The sequence below is a fragment of the Lampetra planeri genome, chromosome 12, assembly GCF_965212315.1.
Source record: "Lampetra planeri chromosome 12, kcLamPlan1.2.h2, whole genome shotgun sequence".
Taxonomy (NCBI): Eukaryota; Metazoa; Chordata; class Hyperoartia; order Petromyzontiformes; family Petromyzontidae; genus Lampetra; species Lampetra planeri.
In genome coordinates, this window is record NC_136118.1 from 10,846,160 (window position 1) to 10,869,238 (window position 23,079).

At 42.9% G+C, this 23,079-nt stretch overlaps 1 protein-coding gene across 1 annotated transcript in view; it reads right to left on the reverse strand.

Annotated features, from left to right (window-relative positions):
- The window catches only part of LOC144721680 (disintegrin and metalloproteinase domain-containing protein 9-like), a 34,147-nt gene that overhangs the window by 8,989 nt on the left and 2,079 nt on the right, over nt 1-23,079 (reverse strand). Inside the window, exons 2-21 of the mRNA XM_078599515.1 lie at nt 22,084-22,208; nt 20,033-20,109; nt 19,319-19,388; nt 17,576-17,652; nt 16,433-16,610; nt 16,004-16,072; nt 15,280-15,354; nt 13,353-13,531; nt 12,345-12,426; nt 11,257-11,387; nt 10,464-10,644; nt 8,966-9,055; nt 7,898-8,093; nt 6,975-7,080; nt 5,683-5,854; nt 4,505-4,588; nt 3,059-3,164; nt 2,577-2,697; nt 1,671-1,734; nt 285-331 (exon numbers count right to left, since the gene is read on the reverse strand). Of these exons, the coding sequence (XP_078455641.1) occupies nt 285-331; nt 1,671-1,734; nt 2,577-2,697; nt 3,059-3,164; nt 4,505-4,588; nt 5,683-5,854; nt 6,975-7,080; nt 7,898-8,093; nt 8,966-9,055; nt 10,464-10,644; nt 11,257-11,387; nt 12,345-12,426; nt 13,353-13,531; nt 15,280-15,354; nt 16,004-16,072; nt 16,433-16,610; nt 17,576-17,652; nt 19,319-19,388; nt 20,033-20,109; nt 22,084-22,208 (2,230 nt within the window). The remainder of the gene's footprint in view (nt 1-284; nt 332-1,670; nt 1,735-2,576; nt 2,698-3,058; nt 3,165-4,504; nt 4,589-5,682; nt 5,855-6,974; nt 7,081-7,897; nt 8,094-8,965; nt 9,056-10,463; nt 10,645-11,256; nt 11,388-12,344; nt 12,427-13,352; nt 13,532-15,279; nt 15,355-16,003; nt 16,073-16,432; nt 16,611-17,575; nt 17,653-19,318; nt 19,389-20,032; nt 20,110-22,083; nt 22,209-23,079) is intronic.

Below are 23,079 nucleotides of genomic sequence, written 5' to 3' on the forward strand. Positions count from 1 at the left end.
CCACACCCAGCAGGACACAGTCGATGAATCTGATGATGTCACCAAGCCCTGGCCACAACCTCCCCATCCAGTGGCAGACGTGGGAAGAGTTAAACTTTTACAAGTATTTTTTTGCGCGAACAGATTGGTCGAATAATCGAACCGATAATCTGTACCGATGATACGACTAATTGAGGAGTTGCACGTCACTGCAACGCACAAGGTCAGAAACAGAATCAAAGAGTAAAAAGTCAAGAGGAAACGATGCATGAAGAGACCATCACACTGCATACCACACAACATACCTGGCTGGAGGGTTCCCCGGTGTAATAACTGCCACCGTAGGCGTACCCTGAAAAATGCCGACATTTCGCAAGTCAAATACAGGCGGTTGACTTGTACACTGGATGATGTCAACCCTAATAAGAGAATTAAACTCGTGACTGTGAACAAATGATATGCCAGCTAGCAAACAAAAACACTGAACCTCGCAAACGCTGAGGAGACGGACTCTGTATGTCTACCGTGCGGGTTGCTGAAGTAACAAGGACCATGCTCAGATTTACTGGTAGGAACCTCCTGGTTACACCAGCCCACAGGGGATTATTGTGTCCGTCCGTCGTGCAGGGAGGGGCTGGATAGGGAGGGGAGGGTGGGGAGAGGCTGGGTGGGGAGGGGCTATGTGGGGGGTGGGAGGGGTGGGGCTGGGTGGAGAGGGGCTGGTCACCCCGTGGTGCCCTTATAAAACGCAACGTTTAACCTACTCACGCCGGCTTGTGCCCGCCCTCACAGTCGGGCATATTTGCGGTATGGGAAAATGTCAAAACTGGGTGGTTTTTAACTTTTGCCGACAAAACTGGATCCCAAATGTCAAAACTGGGTGGTCTTGGAAAACGACAGGCAAAACAGGGTGGTGCTTTTTGATATGACAAAACTGGGTGATGTTCAATGTGGACAAATGTCAAAACTGGGTGAAGAAGGTGTACGATTTAATGTATCATTTTGTACACGTTTAGGTCCTTGCGGTATTCATCCATATGTCGCCACAGATTTAGAGCGTTCCAAATGATGTTTCTCGTGGTTCATGTTCCATACCTTGCACCACAAACTTCCCGTTTGCATACTGGCACAGTGTGCCAGCTCGCTACTACAGTAACACTTACTTGCCATATGTATACTGGCACAGTGTGCCAGCTTGCAACTACAGTAACACTTTCAGCTCGCGAACATACACGAACTTGCCATTTGTATACTGGTACAGTGTGCCAGCTTGCATGCTACACCTACTACAGTAGAACAACGGTAGATAGTGTTTGCGTCGATAAGTATGGTGCTGCACACTTAGAACAAAACATGTTTGTTACATATATATAAGGGAAAATGTCAAAACTGGGTGGTTTTTAACTTTTGCCGACAAAACTGTATCAAGTGTATTTGACAAATGTCAAAACTGGGTGCACCCTGAGTGTCCAAAACTCAAGTTTTTGGCCACCCAGGGTGCACCCAGTTTTGACATTTGGGATCCAGTTTTGTCGGCAAAAGTTAAAAACCACCCAGTTTTGACATTTTCCCTTTGCGGTATACACCACGCTGTCGTTGACCCTGGCCATTGACCGAGCAACCCAACGTTCCTACCAGCTCCCTCCGCAGGACAATGTGTTAATAACTGGCAAGTGTAGACGACCACTCACTTGGTTGCGAGCTGCAGAGGCAGCTGGGGCGGGTTTTCTTGGAATGCCGAATGGACCAGCAGTGCTATAACAATGATGATAAATTAACACGCCATCAAATCAACAGGTGAGCACATAGAAAAAAGAACGATACAATTGCCGTAGACTAATTCACGCATTCACTCGTGACATTTACGCCAGCAAACAATGAAGTTATACAAACATTTTTAAGGCACCGACAGATTAGAATCTTCATGTACTATGTTTTCATAGTTGAATAACTATTTCTGAACACACTGCAAAAATATGTGCTTGATGCAATAAAATGGCATCTCAAAAACTATTCATAAAACTAAAAAAGTCTTTACACAATCAACAAGAATAGGGTGGGGATTTTTTTTGCTGTTGTTGTGCCCATCAAACCAAACAAGAAAAGAATGGGGCGACATAAAAAACAAGCCCTGAACGTTACGCCCGGTGGGCACGCAGTCACGCGATGCTGCTCGTCCGGTTCCTTTGAGCCCGATGCCACATAAATAAATAAATAAGGCGTCCTCCACACATACTCTTAGGTTTTTTCGGTAAGGTCACGTAGGGAAAAATAAATAAATAATCATAATATATATTTATAAATAATAATAGAAATAAAATAATTAATCACGACGCTTCGGAGGCAACACAAGTCTCCGTCATCAGGTGGGACCGTCACAGCTAAATTTACTGTATCAAGTGAGGCAAAAATCCAAGAGACAAGCTCTTAAATACAAGTTGATGGGGGGGAAGAGGGGGGAGGGGCTTATCTGAATGTGGTAGCCAATGAATGGAGCGTGTTGGGGGAGGGGGTGGGCGGGGCTAAAAGAGAACAATAGGTGCACATGTTGTTGTTTTACACGCCCACGCATCACCCCGCCATCCCAGCAGCAGTACCCGTATCCCTTCCGGCGGCTTGGTCGGCCTCCGCCATGCCGCGACCAGTAGAAATAAGCACCCCCAGTGATGAGTGGAATGAACAGAAGCAGAAGCAGCAGCCACAGCAGCCTGGAGCTTGCTGCGTGTCGGGCAACAACAACAACAACACGACGATGACAATGACAGCCACGCAAATGAGGCCTCTACTCGACAAGAGAATGAAGCAGCCCGCCACGGATACATTGAGCAATGCGTTCAGCTTCCCGGCATTTATAGTCATTTGCTTTTGATATTAGAATGATATTCTGCAGAGAGTGTTGCATTCATTCAGTCGGGTAGAGGAGGCAATCTAACACACACGTGATAAGTAGAATTTATTAAAATAACATGTCATACCGTTTTAGTTGTGTCATATTAACATTATATAGTAACCAGAAATTGGGAATAGATTAGTTCTGCAAGGCGTTATGTTCATAAATGTGAAAATATGTTTAGCTTACGTTTGTATGAATTTCCGCTTTCAATAGAGCCACCATACCCAGAATAGTAGCAGTCAGGAGGGGCATAACCATTGTTGCAATAGCAGTTCAAGTTGTTGTCGCAAACCTGAAATTAACAATTAATTATATACAATTCGCTCAACAAATTTACAAGCGTGAGGGAATACTGTGCGCATATCAAACCATATTCGTTTGACCAAAACGAAAGGTAACCAGATTAAGATAAACATGCCAGTTGTGGTGAACCTCAAAAACAATGGCTCTCTGCAAAATAGGTAAACATTTCAACTTAGCGTTGACATAGGTAAAAATTAAAATTAATAAAAGTAAAATAAAATCACGACGTTTCGGAGGCAACACAAGCTTCCGTCTGCAGGTGAAACCGTCACAGCACGATTGCTGTATCAAGCAAGAGGACTTTACCGAAAAAAACTTTGACTTTACCGAAAAAAACCTAAGAATATGAATCCTTGCAGTCACGAAAGCTTCAAATCTAGAATTAGCGTTGACATTTCTAGACGTTACACTTCATACAAGCCCCATTTGCCTCTACTCACAGGATGTTGCCTCCAACTCCAAACCTCTAATGCCATGACACCAAAGCAGAGCTATGATGCTGGGATGGTTAATCCAGGCTCAAGTAATACATTGGAAATAGGCGATACAATTTTTTTGCTTACACCAAACATAGTAGCAAGCTTTTACTGGTAGGAACCTCCTAGTTACACCAACCCACAGGGGATTATTGTGTCCGTCGTGCAGGGAGGGGCTGGGTGGGGAGGGTGGGGAGGGTGGGGAGGGGCTGGGTGGGGAAGGTGGGGAGGGGCTGGGTGGGGGGTGGGAGGGGTGGGGCTGGATGGGGAGGGGCTGGTCACCCCGTGGTGCCCTTATAAAACTCAACGTTTAACCTACTCACGCCGACTTGTGCCCACCCTCACAGTCGGGCATATTTGCGGAATACACCACGCCGCCATTGACCCTGGCCATTGACCGAGCAACCCAACGTCCCTACCAGCTCCCTCCACAGGAATGTGTTTGGAATCACTTTACAAACTCTGTTTCATATTTAAGCAAGGGGATACGATCTTGTAAAAAAAAAAGTTAAATAAAAAAAATCACATCGAGGTCTTGTTGTTAAGTAAAACACTTAGCATATTATTTTATTACTCTTACGACTGTATTTTGACTGGCAAAGGCTCTTAAAAGTCCCCTCCGCTCCTGCCAGTCACTCACAATAGTCCCCATGTCTCTGGCGTAGAAGCGGTGTCAAGCTTATTGTTATTTTACCAGGAAATGACAAAACCATTAAAACCAGGGATCTTTTGACATGATTTATTACACAGAGTCTTTCAAGCTGCCTCCGCATCACCATAAATAACCACGTAGAGACAGTAAGCATGCTTTGCAAGAGAAGGTGCTTGTCAATTGCGCACAAGAAGCTCTTACCCCATGTCCACTGCACTTCTGAGTCGTATTGCAGAGGGTGCCCAAAACCACTGTGGCGTTCTGGCACTGGTTGTCCATGCACACCTGGAGATGAACATACCGCTATGATCAGCCCTGCATGTAACAGACACCACCATTCTCACAGCATTGTAACATCTACAGCGGCTAAAATTCATTCCTAAGCTTATAATCTATTATTATTACTTCGGGTGAAACTGGCCTTTGGGGAAGAAAAAAAAGAATACGCCGTTATTCTTCCTTGACGTGGCATTTCTAGCAACAACGAACCAAATTTGGAATTGCCTTATCGAGTTTGGAAAGCCATTTTGATGGCGTCTGAGGTCACCAGATGGCAGTGAAGAGTGATGGTAAATTGCACTCCACCAGTGAGAATTAGGCAGCTCCTTATTACCCATTTTTCCTCCACCAATCAATGATAGCCTTGGCACAAGTATGGTGCTGGGAGAAAGTATCTACACTGGCAGCTGACAAAGATTTGCTGATCTTACATCCTGACCAGAGTTAGGATGAGGATTTCAGGATAAAGACTTGCATTTATAGAGGGATTAAATATTACAGGACATCGTAAAAGAGTTTTTAACCTCAAGGTTTTTTTTTACCTGATTAAATAAAGGTGAAATAAATAAATTCCCAATGATAACCGGAGCCGGCAAATAAAGAATTTAGCTCATTTGAATGTTCTTTTGATTGTGAGTGTTAACAATTACCCTGCCAATTATTGTATGCCATGTGATGAGTGTTACCCATTATAAGCCCACATATGATGCACCTATAACCCTGGGTAAAAACTACGCAGTTCTCTGTATGTATCATACATCATATATGGGCCCTCACAGATTTGCACCCCTAAGGTGCCAAGCAGAGCACAGCCACACTGATTGCCCCCACCTAAGGCTGGGCCTGTTACCAACAGCAGCTAAATGGTAACGGATGGAGACAATGATTACTCCGATGCATAACTGAAGAACGTTATACGGTGGTCCAGAGATATCGCCCTACAAGGAACAAATTGCATCCAGTCGCATAGAGAGAAATCGCAACACTATCACTGCGTTGCTATCACGATCAACTCTGGGTAATTATCGTCGTCCAATTGCCACAGTGAATTTCCACCTTCACCGCAAAATCACCGTTGACCTTCCTCTCCCTGTACTCACACTGTTGCTGTCACACTTGGTGCCGGGCTGCACCAGACCAGGGTCAGGAATGTCGGTGCCGTAATTGAAGTTGACGGCATTGCAGCCTTGGTAGCTGGCAAAGTTTGGGACGTCGACGATGAGTGGCTTCATGGGTGTGTTTTCACACACCAGCTTCCCACACTTGATATTCCTGCAAGGGGGGGCGGGGGGGATAGGAATAAAATCTAAGCGGTGTGCAGTGCCACACACCGCAGATGAGCCACCTTGCCGAGGCTCTTCCAAATAATTTCACGAACACTATTTTTTAGGTATCATTTAAAATAAATATATATACAAACGATGAGTTGCTGGAATATATATTGTTTTGTTTTAATGGACTTAATTCATATTTTGGATCAGTAGGACATATCTTTGGCAAAACTAACCGGAATAAATTTCGATTTAAAGCTTTCGTGACTGCAGAGATTCGTCTTCTTGGCTCTTTCGGTAGAGTAGAAGGAAAATAATAAAATAATAAAAATCAAACATTAAATAAATAAAACATAATAAAATAATTATTTTATTATGTTTTCTTTTTATTATTTTATTAGTTTCCTTCTACGTGACTTTACAGAAAGAACCAAGAAGAAGAATAACCGGAATCAAATTTCTTCAAATATACTGCCATTCACATCAATCACTTCTTTCCCCTGGTTTGTATTTAGAACGTTTTCCACGCCGTACATAGCCAACTGTGCTAATTGATTCGCTATCGATTACACATCAACCATAAAAATGTTAGCGAATGTCATCGTCCCTACTTCTCGTTTAGTCCCAAATCTGAACTGGATGTACTACAGAAGCTCGTATCAACTAAGGCATCATCATCATCATCATCCATGGGAGAAGACGAGTTACCTGCATTTGCACTTGTGGCTGTAGCAGATCTCATCCAGAAATCCCCTTTGCACACATTTTCAAGCGGTCACTTACCAAAGGTACATTTCCACTAGAATGCAAATCTGCTCTTATTCATCCAGTATATGAAAATGGCACTAAATTATACCCTAACAATTATAGAGCAATCTTCATTCTTTCACCAGTTACTAGAATATTCGAAAAAAATGCTCTAAATCACAAATAAATTGGTACCTAAAAAAAAAATCACAATCTCCTGCATCGTGTGTGGACCCATACATAATTAACACGTAAAACACTGCTTTAAAATAAATGGTCAAATATCCCAATACAGGACCCACCCTAAATCAGGTTTGACACTCAATTTAGTAAAAAAAATTTCTGCATACAGAGATCACACTTGCAATACTTACGCTGTTGTGCAGGTTACAAATCCATTTGGTCGTTGGCCACAGTTGCCAAATTCATTTCCTTTAGTGTTCACAATTAAATAGCAATTATCCGATCCCGAAGCGGCATCTGCAAAAAACGATAAATGGGATTGACAATTTTTAGTACAACAATACACATTTCGATTTAAAGCTTTCGTGACTGCAGGGATTCATCTTCTTGGTTCTTTCGGTAAAGTCACGTGAAGTCACGTAGAAGGGAAGTAATAAAATAATAAAAAATAAAACATAATAAAACTATTCGTGAGAATTGTTTTATTCGCGAAAACAATTCGTGAGAATTGTTTTATTATGTTTTATTTTTATTATTTTATTACTTCCCTTCTACGTGACTTTACCGAAAGAACCAAGAAGATGAATGCCTGCAGTCACGAAAGCTTTAAATCGAAAAAAAAAAGTCACGTGACTTTACCAAAAGAACCAAGAAGAACAATACACATGTGGCATAAAGCCACACAATGTCGATCATTCCTACATATTCACATCTGAAAACCAAGCTTCACCCAACTGGAAAATAGCACTACACAACCCAGTAAATGACTAAAGCCAAATAACGTGAAGAGGAGAGATAACAAGGATTATTAACACAAACTGTTTAAACTATTTTTATTTTACCAGGTAAAGCCCACTGAGCTATGTAGCTCTTTTTCAGAAGTGGCTTGGCCACAAATGATAACTCAAATAAAGTGGCTTATCATGTGGGAATTTCTAGCAGCTAAACAATTCTAAATGTGGAGGAGAAAAACTGGAGGACCCGGTGAAAAATCCACGCGACCACGGGGAGAACACGCAAACTCCAAATATACAGGCGTCACAGGGTCGGGATCGAGCCCACGGCCTCCTGTATAGCAGGTGAGGTAGTTAACATCTTGCCACTGAATACGTACTGCCTCCCCAGATGCTCTGGCACTGGTAGTCCAAGGTGAGACAGACACCGTTGTAGCAGTAGGCTGAACCGTTTTGACACGGGTACCCATTCTGTATGAAGGTGTCCGTGTAACAGAACTGCGAGGAGCCATTGCAGTACTCGGGCAGGTCACAGGCTCCCACTGATGGGCGGCAACTCTCGCCTTGGCCCATAATCTGCATGAAACAACAAAGTAAATAATGTATACGCATAGTTTATTGCAACATATTCCAGCGTGTGCTTGTACTTTGCCATGAACATTAGGAATCCGCTTTGCTCTGCATTGTGGTAAAATTGCAGACAACCTGTACACAATAGGAAGTATTAGGGCCGCGGATTATTGAGCTTTAGCGGATCCTACAGCTGCCGTGGATAATCAGTCGCAGGTGTAGGGGTCTTACGGAGGGAATATGTGTCGAGCTGATATGTATGGGATCCAACGGGAAACTAGCACAGTGGGCGGGGCTACGTCAGTGCACGGGCAGGTGCCCTCTACGACGTCCGCGCTTCGGACGTTACGATCCCCCGGGGCCCCACCCCTCAGGGAGGGGGATGTATAAAAGGGAAATGTATCGGGGGGCTAGGGAGAGTTTGGTTAGCTAAGAAGAGGAGACGGAAGACGTCCCAGATAGAGCCCTGGTCTCCCCCTGCTACGCCGTCCTTGTCAGGACCGCGCAGGCTCGAGTCAGTGGCGTGGTGCCAGAGCCAGAGCCAGGGTTGGTCTGGACTCTGAGTACCGGGCCCGACTGACCAGTGTCGGGCCAAGATAGCCTCCCCTAGTCCACGAGAGGAGGACTCTGAGGCAGGCTAGGGTTAGCCTAGAGGTGTGTCCCCAGATAGACGGGTGAGGGGGCCGATACCCCCTCAGTGTGTATGTCACAACGTGTGGTGTTAAATAAACAAGTGTGCCTCCAACTCCGGTGTGAACGAGTCATAAGAGTATTACACAGGTACAAGGGCCGCGGATAAGAGGAGTTCTGTTGTATGCTGTACATGCTGTGCATTTGCCCCGACATAAGTGATATGCACACTCAGAATTTCCCCTTACCTTGCAATTCTTGCAGCACAAGCCATAGGCACACTCAGCGTTGCCCTTAAGCTTACAAGTGCTTGCTTCACAGCAGGGATTGTTACATTCCTAAAAAAATATACAAAAATAAATGATGATGCATATCCGAGTGAAAATGTCATAACTTAAAGTGTCGAGAATACCATTTACACACATCTTCATGGATTTGAGGAGATTCTCAATGATTAAAAAAGTATTACAAAATGTAGTTATAAAGTAGATTAAGACAGAAACTTGTTGACACCATGTGCAAATGCGTCAGTCATGTTTCTGGGGAGGGACAGCCCCCTGAGACGCCGATCAAAACCATCACATTACCATACATAGCAGTCGTTACCAAAAAGATTTCCAAAATCTTAAACAAACACAAGATCCAGGTCCAATTCAGTACAGTACACACAATCCGTGATCTAATCCCATCTGTGAAGTATGTCATTCCCAACAAACTAAGTTGCATCTGTGGTGATTGTTACATTGGGGAAACGAAACGACATGTCTCCGACCGTATCCGCGAGCACAAGTCAGATCTGAAACACGGCAGAACCAATTCCTCCGCCGTGGCTGACCATTGTTATAACGCTGTGGGCTCTCATATTATATTGTGTTTTCCGATACCAAGGTACTCTGCAAACCTTCAGGCTACTATCAAAGGTTTGTTCATAAAGCCATCCAGATATATAAACGTAGACATAACTTCAACCGAGAAGATGGATACAAATTGAGCAATCATTTGAAGGATGTTATTAACCAGGTAAAACCTTAGCTGCTTTATATTTTGCCTTCATATCCGCATCTCCGGTTTCTTCAGCTTCCTCTTCCCAGCCCCACTCACCAACAATGTCAGTAGGACCTTTGCTGATGTTGGACACCACCCCCCACCCCCTCTATCTCTCCTTCCTGGCTCCTCCCCCTTCTCTATCTCTCCTTCCTGGCTCCTCCCCCTTCTCTATCTCTCCTTCCTGGCTCCTCCCCCTTCTCTATCTCTCCTTCCTGGCTCCTCCCCCTTCTCTATCTCTCCTTCCTGGCTCCTCCCCCTTCTCTATCTCTCCTTCCTGGCTCCTCCCCCCCTTCTTTTGCTTATATAGCCCCTTGTCACAAAAGCAGCTCTTGCCCACTGCAGCAGTTGTTTCTTGCTGTGGTTGTCCCACCTGATGATGGACACATGTGTTGCGCCCGAAACGTCGTGATAAAATTTATTTTATATTTTTACCGAAAGAACCAAAGAGTATGGATCCCTGCAGCCATAAAAAGCTTCAAATCTAGATTATATAGGTCCGATTTATCAATCCTGGGCAAGGCAGCAAAAACAACAACAAAAAGCACTTCCAGACCACACCAAGATAACACCACTCAACAGTCACTCAATAAAATGGCACATTATTTCTAGATTTGAAGCTTTCGTGACTGCAAAGATTAAAAACCTAAGAATATGGCACATTATTATTGAGCCATCGATACCCATGCATGCACGGCCCACCTTCTGGGATCCGCAGTCACATTCCTCGCCTTTGTCTACAATGCTGTCTCCGCAAACGGGCTGCCGGAATTCCTCATTGGGGGTCGGCACGTTGAGAAGGCAGGAACCACCGCGCTGCACCAAAATTAGGTTCTCAAAGTCGCTCGTGCTGCACTCACTGAATGCTGTTGGTGGCGGGTCCCTACACACACACACATACACACATGATGGGCAAGCACACAGCCAACTTGGCCTACAGCCATACATTTCATAAATGTAAATATCTGGGAAGGGCAGGGCAACACAAAAAAACGCACAATGGGGTAAATAAAATGTGTACAGGAGGGAAATCCATGTTCGTGGAGGTTAGCAGCCAAGCTCTTTTTGGTCTACAAAATATTAGCGAAGGTCCGAGAGTGTTGGCCACTGGAGTGGTCTTCCAATGTCTATGTCCGGATCGTGTCAGTGATCACTGTGTGAATAAATGTGTACAATGAGTGGTGGAAATAGAAACCTTCGCGACGATGTCTCTGCGTAATCTATCTCGTGTTTTAAGTCTGTTACATTTATCTACATTACGCTGTAAATAAATATTTCATGTTCTTTCAAGTTACAAGTCTGTTGCTGACCTCTGTCATTACAAAATAGGCAGATTCAGCCCAAATCATTATTCATTCTGTTAACATTGACTGGATGGTGTGGTATCCCCCCCCACCCCCGTCCTATCCTTGAGTGTTTATGTGCGTCCCCTTTGCACAAGGTCACACTCCGGGGCTGGTGGCACTGCGCGTAAGAACAAAATCGCATCGCTTACACCAAACCAGCGTTCATGATGCAGGGGTTGGTGGTGCATTGACAGGGCGATCGGTCGTGGCTCATCCCCAAGTTGTGACCCATTTCATGAGCCACCACAGCTGCCACGGATGGGATTTTCCGTGTCGGCATCTAAAAAGAAAACAGGTAAACATTCTTGGAAAAAAAAACTGTTTCGCACATCCAAAAACGAAGGAAATGAGCAAAAGAGTTCATTTTCTAATATTTAAACAATCACATGAGTTGATTTTATCGTCCAGAAGATAACCTGAAATCCAACTTAAAAAAAAGTCTGCTAAATAATTTTGTTAAAGTTTGAAAGAAAGATCGAAATCAAAATTGTGTTGCGTTATTATTCCCTGCTCCCCCACTTTACCTGTACTAAGATGGCAATAAAAAGTTGTATGCAGGCACCATCTCCATGACAACATCAAGTGAATGCAACAATGTCCAGCTAACCACAAAAATCACGAATGTCAGTCACATTTTTTTTTGGTTAATAAATTTTGTTCCAGGGTGGTTAGGACACACTAAACCTGCAATCCAGAGGTCACGGAGTTCGAGTGCATCTCCCAGTGCGGCACTTTAAACAAATGGGCAAATTTCGATTTAAAGCTTTCGTGACTGCAGGGATTCATCTTCTTGGTTCTTTCGGTAAAGTCACGTAGAATGGAAATAATAAAATAATAAGAATAAACATAATAAAATAATTCTCACGACGTTTCGGCCAATACCAGTTACATCATAGGTGGAGAATTTACAATCTCTACACAAAAAGCCACAGTTGGGAATCGAACCGAGGGAATTCTTTCTGCAAGGCATACGTGTTACCATTGCACCACCCTGCCTGATCAGAAGAGTGGTGGTACTATGCGTGGCATAAGATGCTCAAGCTGGAGCAACTACAAACGTAGTGCAGGGAGATATGGAGGTGAAGTGTGGAACAGAGAAGGAAAAAGATGCTGTAGGTAGAACAATGTGAGCAGTCGGAAGGAACTTTCCTTGAATTGCACACAAGAGCAAGACCATCCGGTGGAAATGAAGACACACCAGCGAGCGAGGCGTGTGCTCCGCAGAAGTGATATTTACCGAGGCGATGCCGGCGGAAGAACTTCTGGAGCAGATTGTTCCCACAAATGCCATCCCCACAATTCCTCCAAACGATTCCCACCTGAAAGGAAAAATAAATGGGTAACTGTACTGTACAGACAGCACCAATTCTCAAATATCCACAGACTCGAGATGAAGGGAGACCTCGATATTAGCGGTATAGCCCTTCACCAGCACAGCAATGTGACGAGCTGTCGAAATTCAGGGCCACGATTTGATTCAAGAATGTAACAGTCCTTCGCCTCTCTTGTATTTACTCGCTTTTCTCCATGTTGTTTGTAATCTATTGTTTCATGCCATCAGCCTAAATATAACGTTACTAAGTCATTTACATAAAAGTTAGATGAATAAATGTACACAGATTCTAAGATAAATAATTTTATTAACCTATTGCCTAAAAAGAACCAAAATAATCAATGAATTTACGTATCAATACACCACTACTCAATAGCATATTAATAAATGCTGCTGACTTGTACTTTTATGGGCTCACGTAGCACAGGCACGACAGATGAACCATATGGTACACCGTAGTCATGTTTTTAAATGCAAGCAATGGTTTAAAAGGGAAAGAAGTCGGTCTTTAAAATACAAATCTACAGTGCTCATGTCATCAGTGGCTGCAGCTTAATAACATAACCTCGGGAAAACATTCGTGCCAAGTGTAACACGGGTGTTCTTACCTCGTGGATTTCCACGTGAGATGATGTGCACCAAATGGTACAAATCACACATCACTGCACTCGTTTTACCAGAGCAACAACAAGCCATGCAAACAACACAGCAGTGCTGGCTGCAGCACCGGCCACACCCTCACCTTCCCAAATCCTCAAAAATTAACACCACATTAATCTTCCCTGAACCATTGAACTAATAACCACTCCATACCAAGCCACTCAAAAAAGGTCTCCACAGTAAACACACCACCCGGATATACCGACACACCTGGGGCATTCCACATCACGTGCCACTGTGCGTGCCACTCACGTCAAAAGATGTCCACAGTCGTGCCGCCCCAGGGTGTTGTAGTTTGTCTGCCGCCACTTGGCAAACTTCCCAACAACCGAACCAGCAGTATCACCGTCCTGAACCACCAATGCCTGCTCTTCCGTCGTCATTAAATGAAGTCCCACCAGCACCACACGGATGTTTATGGTTTTGTAGTCCTGTCGGTGAAATTCCAAAATGTTAAATGTTGTCCTTTTCTATCACTCTCATCATCATAATCCACTTTTCTAATGTCCTTTTATCTGTGCTGTCTGTTATCTGTGCACCTTCCTCGAGATTCTGAATGTGACAGGGACTATAACAAGGTTGCCTTCCCTTAGTATAGCCACCCTCACTCTATTCTAGAAAAAAAGTCGCAAACAATGCTCTTGCTGGATACAAAAAAGCAGCTACAACTTCTTGGTTCTTTCGGTAAAGTCACGTAGAATGGAAATAATAAAATACTAAAAATAAAACATAATAAAATGATTCTCACGACGTTTCGGCCACAACGCAAGCAGCCGTCCTCAGGTGGAGAATAGGTCTGACTCTGTCTTCTCGACAAACCTGTTCTCCATCTGAGGACGGCTGCTTGCGTTGTGGCCGAAACGTCGTGAGAATAATTTTATTATGTTTTATTTTTATTATTTTATTATTTCCATTCTACGTGACTTTACCTAAAGAACCAAGAAGATGAATCCATGCAGTCACGAAAGCTTTAAATCGAAATTGAAGCAGCTACAAAGCAACTATGATGCATGCAACTGAGACGTGGCCTTTAAGAAACATACTAGGTATAAATTAACGTGATCATGATGCAGGATATAAAGAGATTTTACTTAATATACTCATACATTTTCTCAGATTAATGGTGTACTCTTAAAAGCCATACGTTCTTCTAAAGCAGTCCTTCAAGCTTTTTTCATTCAATTACTTCCAAGCCTCCTCGGTCTTTGCGGCAGACCGAACTAAACAAAATCACTGTCGGCCCAGGTGGGTGGGAATGTGTTGTAGCCGAGAGAGAAATCACGATCCCAAGAACAAAGAAATCAAGTGGCACTGCCAAAATCCGTGACAAGAATTCTCCCAATTGTGCAAGTGTAGTTGTGTCTGTGTGTCCCCGTGTGTCTGTGTGGGCCCAGGTGGGTGGGAATGCGTTGTCGATCACCTCAGTTAACCCATAACACCTTGGTCTGTTCCGTGACCTGGTAAAGAGCTTTTTGACACTTCACGTGGTCTTATAAACACCAAGCCTGGCACAAGCACCGTGGTGAGGTTGCCGTCACTTCGTGGCGAACGCCAATTGTTAATGTTGTCTCCGTGCGTCTCTGTGTCTTTGTCTCTCGTGTCTCTGTGTCTGTGTACTCCTCTCTGTTTTAAGTGTCTCTGTGTCTTTGTTCCAGTGTCTGCGAGTGAATTTGTGTTTGTGGCATCTCTCTCTCTTTGTTTGTCTCCGTATCCCCGTGTTGTGTCCGTGTCTCAGTGCCTGTGAGCGAGTGCATTCATAACTGTGTCTGCGTGTCATTATGCACGTATATCTCCATGTCTGCGTGCATCTGCCGATGTCTGTGTGTGTATCTCCATGTCTGTGCGTGTGTGTCTCCATGTCTGGGGGTGGGGGCTGACGGGCTGTCTCCCATGCTGTGCCGGACCAATGAAGAGGGGAGGATGGGAGGTGGCGCCTTGTGGTTCATTTCTCTCCTATAAATATGAAATTGCCGCGTCTGACCTGGGACTTTGCTGGTTGCGAAGCACCGTTCTAAAGTGTATCCAGAGTGTGTTCTTGGCTGTTTCACAAATATTTCTTATGAAGGCCTGTACATCTCTAACAACATGCAACCAGTGTAAACAAATAAGCGGAGCAATAACATTGAATCCCTGCGCCCAGCAGAAGCTGCTGCATTGCAGTCCTGAATAGAATACTCACCAAGTCTACCAAGTTCACAATGGCGGCCACGTCTGTAACCATACTGCTCCTGTTGCTGTTATATCTGTTTTTATACTGCACAAACACATATTTCCTTGTCAGCATAACGATGCTTAACAAAATTAAAGCATTTCAGACATTTTATCAAGACAGTACGGTATGTGCAGTGTGTAGTATTGTAATAGATTTTTGTACATTTCTTAAATCAACCAAACTTGCATTGTGCATACGGTGCAACTACAATAGTTGCTAGATATGCGGCTTGCCATCAAAACTGATGTTCTTGCACAGGGCTAACGCCAACTACACTGCCTTAAAAGGAAAAGTAACGCTGCCTTGAGAAGGAAAATATAATAAGCCCCGTTTCGCGGAATGGCCCTTATTCATAGCAGATCATTTATGTGTTATGAAGGGTCCAAAAAATGGCCTATTACATACTTTACCTTTTCTGGCAGTATTATTATTTATGAATGTATTGAGTCTGTTGTTATCCGTGCTTGTGCACCACTGCCAAAGCAATATCCCCAAACATTTTGTAAAGCACCCGTGTCACGAAAAAATTACGTAACGTAATCATATCTGCACGAAATATTTCTACGGCCTCAGCTTTGCCACGAATATGACTCGGTGCAAAACTTTGGAGATTATGCCGAACAACACACGATAAAATAAAACGTATGGTGCGTGTGTGTGCGCTCGCGTGTGCCCTATGTGGATGACTCACCAGAGTGGCACCCACCACCAGGACGAACTCCACCCACCTGGTCGTGTCAGTGAGGATGGCACGTTTCTTCTGTAAAATGGCAAAGTGGAGAACTGAGCAATGGCACCGCTCTTTCGTGAACGAAGCAAGCAGCACTTTATTCATTCAGGATTTAAATAATATTTTAAAGTATAATTGTTGCACTTTTTGTATATATCGTAAATCTATACATAATTCGCACAATAAAACTAAATCTACTCTACCACGCAATGAGTTTGAGAGATCAAAAGCTTACGACAAACAATAAGACCAGTGTAAAGTGTTTGTGAGAAATGACACCAACGACTTTGCAAATACTGCACAGTAAACAAGCCGACTGTGTATGGTATAACAGCTGTACGCGATGTCAGCGTTGCCGTGAAATAAATGTGAAAAATGCGGGGCATTTACCCGAAGCACAATTGGAAGAGAGGGCAAGTCTTCAAAATGGGTGACATTTTCATGGACGACCCCGCAGCCCAAACCGCCGGTATTCAAGTCCTCCAGCTTATACACGAGGTGCTCTCCCCGCGTTGACCCTTCCAGCGGCTCAATGGCGTAGCTCACCCCATGCCACAGAAACCGACCCCTACATCGACAACACCAGCGACAACACCACCAGGTTAAACCACGAAAACGGCGAGGAGCATCAGCGATAGCAGGAAAAGACAACTGCAAAACAAAAAAGGTTATGTCAGTGAACGCTGAATTATTGTAATGCTTTTGGGTTAACAACACTGCACAGTACGTACAGTTAATTTACTGTGAGGGCTTTGTATTTTTCCCACATTCGTTCGTCTAAAGACAATAAAATACTGGATGAGTACATCGGCTGTAAGTACGATGTTTTCATGTGGTTGATGAACACTGTTCAAATCAGTGGTTCTTCACCTTTACTGCAGCCGTGCACCCCTGTGGTTCTCAATCTTAACAAAAAAAAGTATGTTCATAAATACATAGGTTTGATGAAACAAAGTAGTTGTACTTCCGTGCCCATAGTTAATTTGTGTTTCAATGATTTACCTTCTAAAAAGATCTGGCTATGCCCCGCACTCCCGAAAAGGGCATCTTGCACCCCCCAGGAAAAATACAGTAAATTCAGCTGTGACGGTCCCATCTGATAACGGAGACTTGTGTTGCCTCCGAAACGTCGTGATTTATTATTTTATTTCTATTATTATTTCTATTATTTTTATTATTTAGTTTTATTTTTACTTACATGACTTTACCGAAAAAACCTAAGACTATGAATCCTTGCAGTCATGAAAGCTTCAAATCTAGAATCCTTAATGAATATTGCACAACTAACCAACGTTGTATTCAACAGTTGGAAACTAAACGCACGTAAATATAAAAGAAAAACTATGCAAATATAACATCACGAGGTGCCAGAAAACGTGAGGTAAATATGCAAATAATGAACGTTCATATCGTGACATTTCATATCAGAAAATAAACTGTACACAGACGCTGAAACGTTCTGTGATGCTTTGTGATGTTTGTCTTGGCAGCTGGAAAACATGACAGCCCTGAACAAGAGCCTCGAACACTTACCGAAGTCCATCACAAGTGCTCAGAGCAACGGTCGACTCGTTTTGACCGGCCACGGTCCCGTGGTAAAAGCAGTGCGTCTAAGGAACGGGAGAGATTATCATTACTGCTGAGAATTACCTGCAGTCATCATTTGTGCTGTGTACCTGTTGGCAAAGAGTATTTTCCATTTCGAGAACTATAATTTAAAATTAAAGGAATAATTTCCGCTCACCGTGTTGCTAAATCATGCAATGGCGGTCACAGTTGTCGCCAAGAAGATGGCATCCTTATTTAAGGGGAAGTGGGCCTGTGGCCTCAATGCTTCACACAAACTATCGAAGCAGAATTGTATATACATAAAAACAGCAATGTATTTTATGTTGTCGATTCAGTAGGTACAAGCAGTTGATAATCGACAACAAATTAAAATTATGCATATTTATGTTTGATAATTTAACGTTTAATATCCTTTTATTTAATAAGTCCTCGATTAATTATCAATATTATAATATACAGCATTAGTTTTTTAATATGTGCAACGAACGTAATATAGATAATTGAGGATAGATTAAGGAGTCTATTAAAGATGTCGATGTTTTAACACGTATTAATAAAACCATAGCAACAAATGTGTCGTAGCACATGATAGAGTCGGCTAAGCATACGGCTCTTCTTGAGCAGAGAAAGACTAATACATGAAATATCAGCCTTCTAAATATGGTTTCCTGTTATAATCACTTTTACCCAGGAAAGCGACCTATCGAGCCACTGTGGTGGTGTAGCCATTAATACTGCTACAGTGTTGTTTCACGCTGTAAAACAATAAAGTAAATTATTTCCTGTCATTTAACTACAACAGCTTCAGCGAGTCTGAAGACTCTTTCAAGAGGGTCCTGTCGTGGATTTTTGGCTGCTCCTATGAATGAGTGTTCAGTATGTGGCAGGAAACCAGAGTTGCAATACCTGGAAAACCCCACGCATGCCCAAGAGCAAACACTAAAAAAACTCTGCATGGTTACATTCAAGAGTTCACTAACAACACTTCACCAGAAGTTATATGGTTATACGCTAATTGAACGATGTTATTTGTTTTATTGGTGCACTCTAAAATGACACCGCCACCACATTTCCTCAAGTTGCACATACATTTAAACAGTGTACAAATGCTGTATATATTAATGTACTATATCCAGAGACTCTTACGCAGTCCATACTTCGAGATATAATTCGTAAAACGTTGCTAAACCTGTTAAGCCAGATTGTGGCATTTCATACAATGAGTTCTACAACAAACCAAATAACCCCTGGAATCCCACCCAATGCTGTACATTATGCAAACAACCCCCCAACCCGATACAAACACTGGCTTCCAGCGTTATATGATTTAAGATACCTAAGTTCATCGCTACTAGTAAAAAAAGAAGCCCATGCCTAAATTTCGATTTAAAGCTTTCGTGACTGCAGGGATTCATCTTCTTGGTTCTTTCGGTAAAGTCACGTAGAAGGGAAATAATACAATAATAAAACCTGGTCTTCACCTGAGGACGGCTGCTTTTCGTTGTGGCCGAAACGTCGTGAGAATTATTTTATTATGTTTTATTTTTATTATTTTATTATTTCCCTTCTACGTGACTTTACCGAAAGAACCAAGAAGATGAAGCACATGCCTTTTAGCTACTGTAACGAAGAAAAAGGCATAGGCTACGAAACGTCTGTGCCGAATGAATCCATGACGTCCGAGAAAATTTGTTTTGCAATGCTTACTCTGTAGTTGAGGTCTTGCATACTTGCACTGCCATTGTGCGAAACTTTAAAATGAGGTGGTATCAGGTGTCTGGAACAAATATATAATATATTACACGCAGTAGCAACATCACAGTTCATCCAATATATAACAAAAACATTAAATGTGTCCTAATATTAGAATTGTACTTCCCAAAAGGTATTGCAATTCATTGACAGTACATCACTGCAGTGTAATGTAACATTAATTAGACGTGAAAACTAAAATCATTCATTCATATTAATAGTTGTCGTATGCCCGTAACGTCACGTTTTGCTAAATTATTGTCGCTTCAGTGTTAATTTCTAGATTTGAAGTTTTCGTGACTGCAAGGATTCATGCTCTTAGGTTTTTTTCGGTAAAGTCACGTAGGTAAAAAGTAAAAAATAAAAATAAAATAATAATAATAAATGAAAGTAAACCAATTAAAAGACGACGTTTCGGAGGCAACACAAGCTTCCTTCATCAGGTGTACAGTTATTTTGCCGTGCCTTTTTACACCTGATGAAGGAAGCTTGTGTTGCCTCCGAAACGTCGTGATTTAATTAATTTACTTTCATTTATTATTATTATTTTTACCTACGTGACTTTACTGAACAAACCTAAGAGTACGCTTCAGTGTTCTTTGGCTGACCAAGGCTGGTCCAGAGTGGACAAGTGCGAGGTCCGGAGTGCACAGCGATGCAATCGCTCACTTGTTTCTCTCGAGCAGGAGCAGGACAGCCTGTCCTGTCACCTCCAGGACAATCTCCACCCTCTCTGGATGCTCGAACTGTGGACGCAATGCAAAAGGAACGGGGACCACAGGCGGAATTGGTTGCACAACGTACGCCTCCTAAATTGGAACATAATAAATGGAGTTCAAACCACCCCCCAACAGGACACTGCTAATATTTGTCATGTTCGCTTAACTCTGCACGTGTGGAAATGTACGGTCCTTTTGCCAATTGACCGTTGAAGGACGGCTTCTCTCACGTCACGGGAGTCGTGAAGGTTGTTCGACCAGACCGTAACTTCACGTTCATGAAGTTACGGTATGGTATGGGGTTGGAGAAGATGGGGTGGAGGGGGGGAGCGGAAGACGTGGAAGCACAGCGCCGCAGTTCAACAATGGATTTAGCTGCAACTTCCATCTGCTGCCCACTATGTGTGCGGCTTGTAAAGAAAAAAAGAAACCCAAGAGTATAATGGCCAAAGAAAGGATGAAATGGTGTGAAGGGGGGGGGTAATAGTTTACTGTTAGGACACAAGCATTAACAATGAACTTCTGTGATGTACTTATAAAACACCATTTAAAGCAGAGTTTAATATTCAATACAAGACTTAGGCCTATTGAAGTACTCGTTTGTAAATAAATGTTTGTAGCAAAACATTTCCCTTGCAATTGCCATGGAGTCGTATTTCTTATACAAAGGATGTACTTACAGCCTAAGCCGAATTGAAATTCTTGTCGCTAGCTTATACTGTTTTGACTCGGTTCTAAGTATACACCGAAATAAAACCCACTTCCTTGATACCTTTACATACTTCAAGGGTGCCAAGTCTGCAGATGCAGGAAGTAAAAGCAAAATGCAATCTATTAATTAACATACACAGAACATCAAGCTGGCTCTTGAGTCATATTTAAAGAAGAGGGTATGAGAGTACAGGAAGTGATCGTCATCATCAGCCATGATCTATCCACTGCTGAGCTAATGCTTCCCCAAGCAGCCACCGTTTCATACAATTTCACGATGCAACGCCATCTCCGCGATGGGTGTCCTCTTGGTTGCACTCCCGTCCTTTGGCTGCCACTCCGCTGTTAGCCTCGACGATCGGCCATCAAATAATCACTGCTAGCTCCTTGCCCTGTCCAAGCCCACTTAATTTTCTAAGCAAATAATTTGACGCCACTTTCTGTCTCTCGGTGTCATTCCACAGCATGACTCTCTCAATGCGGATTTGTGCACATGTCAAGATGTATAGATTTGTTTGGAATAGATTCAATAATTTTTGCTGGATTAGTTTAAAGTGAGAAAAAAAGACATTCAGTTTGTTTTTACAAACATCACCCATCTCAGGTTTTGGCATGTATCCCGCAGTGCACACCAGGTGGTGTAAAATGTAGGTTTCAGGTTAAGAACAAACACAAGGTCGTGTGTGAAAAGCCATGAATGCAAGACTGCTCTCTGTAGGGACACACACGCAACTCTTCAATTACATCACTCTACAGTATTAACACGAGCTAAGTCGCCGTTGCATAATGCCGCACTGTATATAATGTCATACCCCCATCTCTGATGGGGGCCCACCCACTGGATAAAGAACATTTTATGTCGGTAAAAAGAACTTATCTTGAGTGTAGACTTACAAGTCAATCATTAAACAAGGATGTTTTCAGTTGCTGTTCAGGCTGTAGCCACCATTACTGCCTCGAAGCGTGACTACCGAAATGAATTGGAGCTCTCGGTTAGTAGCTCTGCGTGGACTTTTTTTCGCTCTTAAGATTTGCAATTCTGCACACACGTCTTTGGGCGACGGCAGGTAATTACTGTGAAATGTGGTAAAGCAGCACCAAAAACTGGTCTGTTCGCAAACTTACTTCGTGGTCAAATGCTCAACATACGAATGTTGAATAGACATTTTCTTGGCCACACAAGTAAAAAAAAAAGTGGAAGAAGGTTTTTCTTGATTTCTCCAGCAAATGAACGGTGTAAAAATAACCCCCCCCCCCCCCGTTAAAACGTTACACCACAACATATCTCACCTTCAACCCTCTATGGGTGATGTCTCGTCTTTGTCTGCCTTCCAATGTGTATGGTACAGTAATATCGTACCAAGATAGCTTGCTCGTCTGGCTCTCTGAAGCCACAGAGAAGGAACCTTCATATCCTGTAAAAAGCAGATCATCAAACATGCAGGATAGTCTCATTCGCAAAACTCACCTCGGACACCAAAATGATAAAAGGCAATACAGGGCAAAAACAATGAAGCACATATAATTCCTAGGAAACAATTAACATGAAAGCAATACTAATTGAAATACATTTCCTGTAATTAAAGTTGACACGGACAAATTACTTGGTGACCGAAGCATCAAATTGAATTTCGATTTAAAGCTTTCGTGACTGCAGGGATTCATCTTCTTGGTTCTTTCGGTAAAGTCACGTAGAAGGGAAGTAATAAAATAATAAAAATAAAACATAATAAAACAATTCTCACGACGTTTCGGCCACAACGCAAGCAGCCGTCCTCAGGCGAAGAATGAGAACATTATCAAGCTAGGAGCTTATATAGGTGTAGCGAGGAGGAGCGCCTTAGAGTCGCGGCATCTCTTCAGAAAGGTGAGAGACTCGATTAGCTGAGCCTTCTTATCCCGGAGCTTGTTGAAGGATCTCAAAGTTATGTGGAAACCCTCCCCGTAGATCATCAAACATGCAGGATATTCGATGGTCCGAATGGTTTAACCGCCTCTACGGGGAGGGTTTCCACATAACTTTGAGATCCTTCAACAAGCTCCGGGATAAGAAGGCTCAGCTAATCGAGTCTCTCACCTTTCTGAAGAGATGCCGCGACTCTAAGGCGCTCCTCCTCGCTACACCTATATAAGCTCCTAGCTTGATAATGTTCTCATTCTTCGCCTGAGGACGGCTGCTTGCGTTGTGGCCGAAACTTCGTGAGAATTGTTTTATTATGTTTTATTTGTATTATTTTATTACTTCCCTTCTACGTGACTTTACCGAAAGAACCAAGAAAACATCAA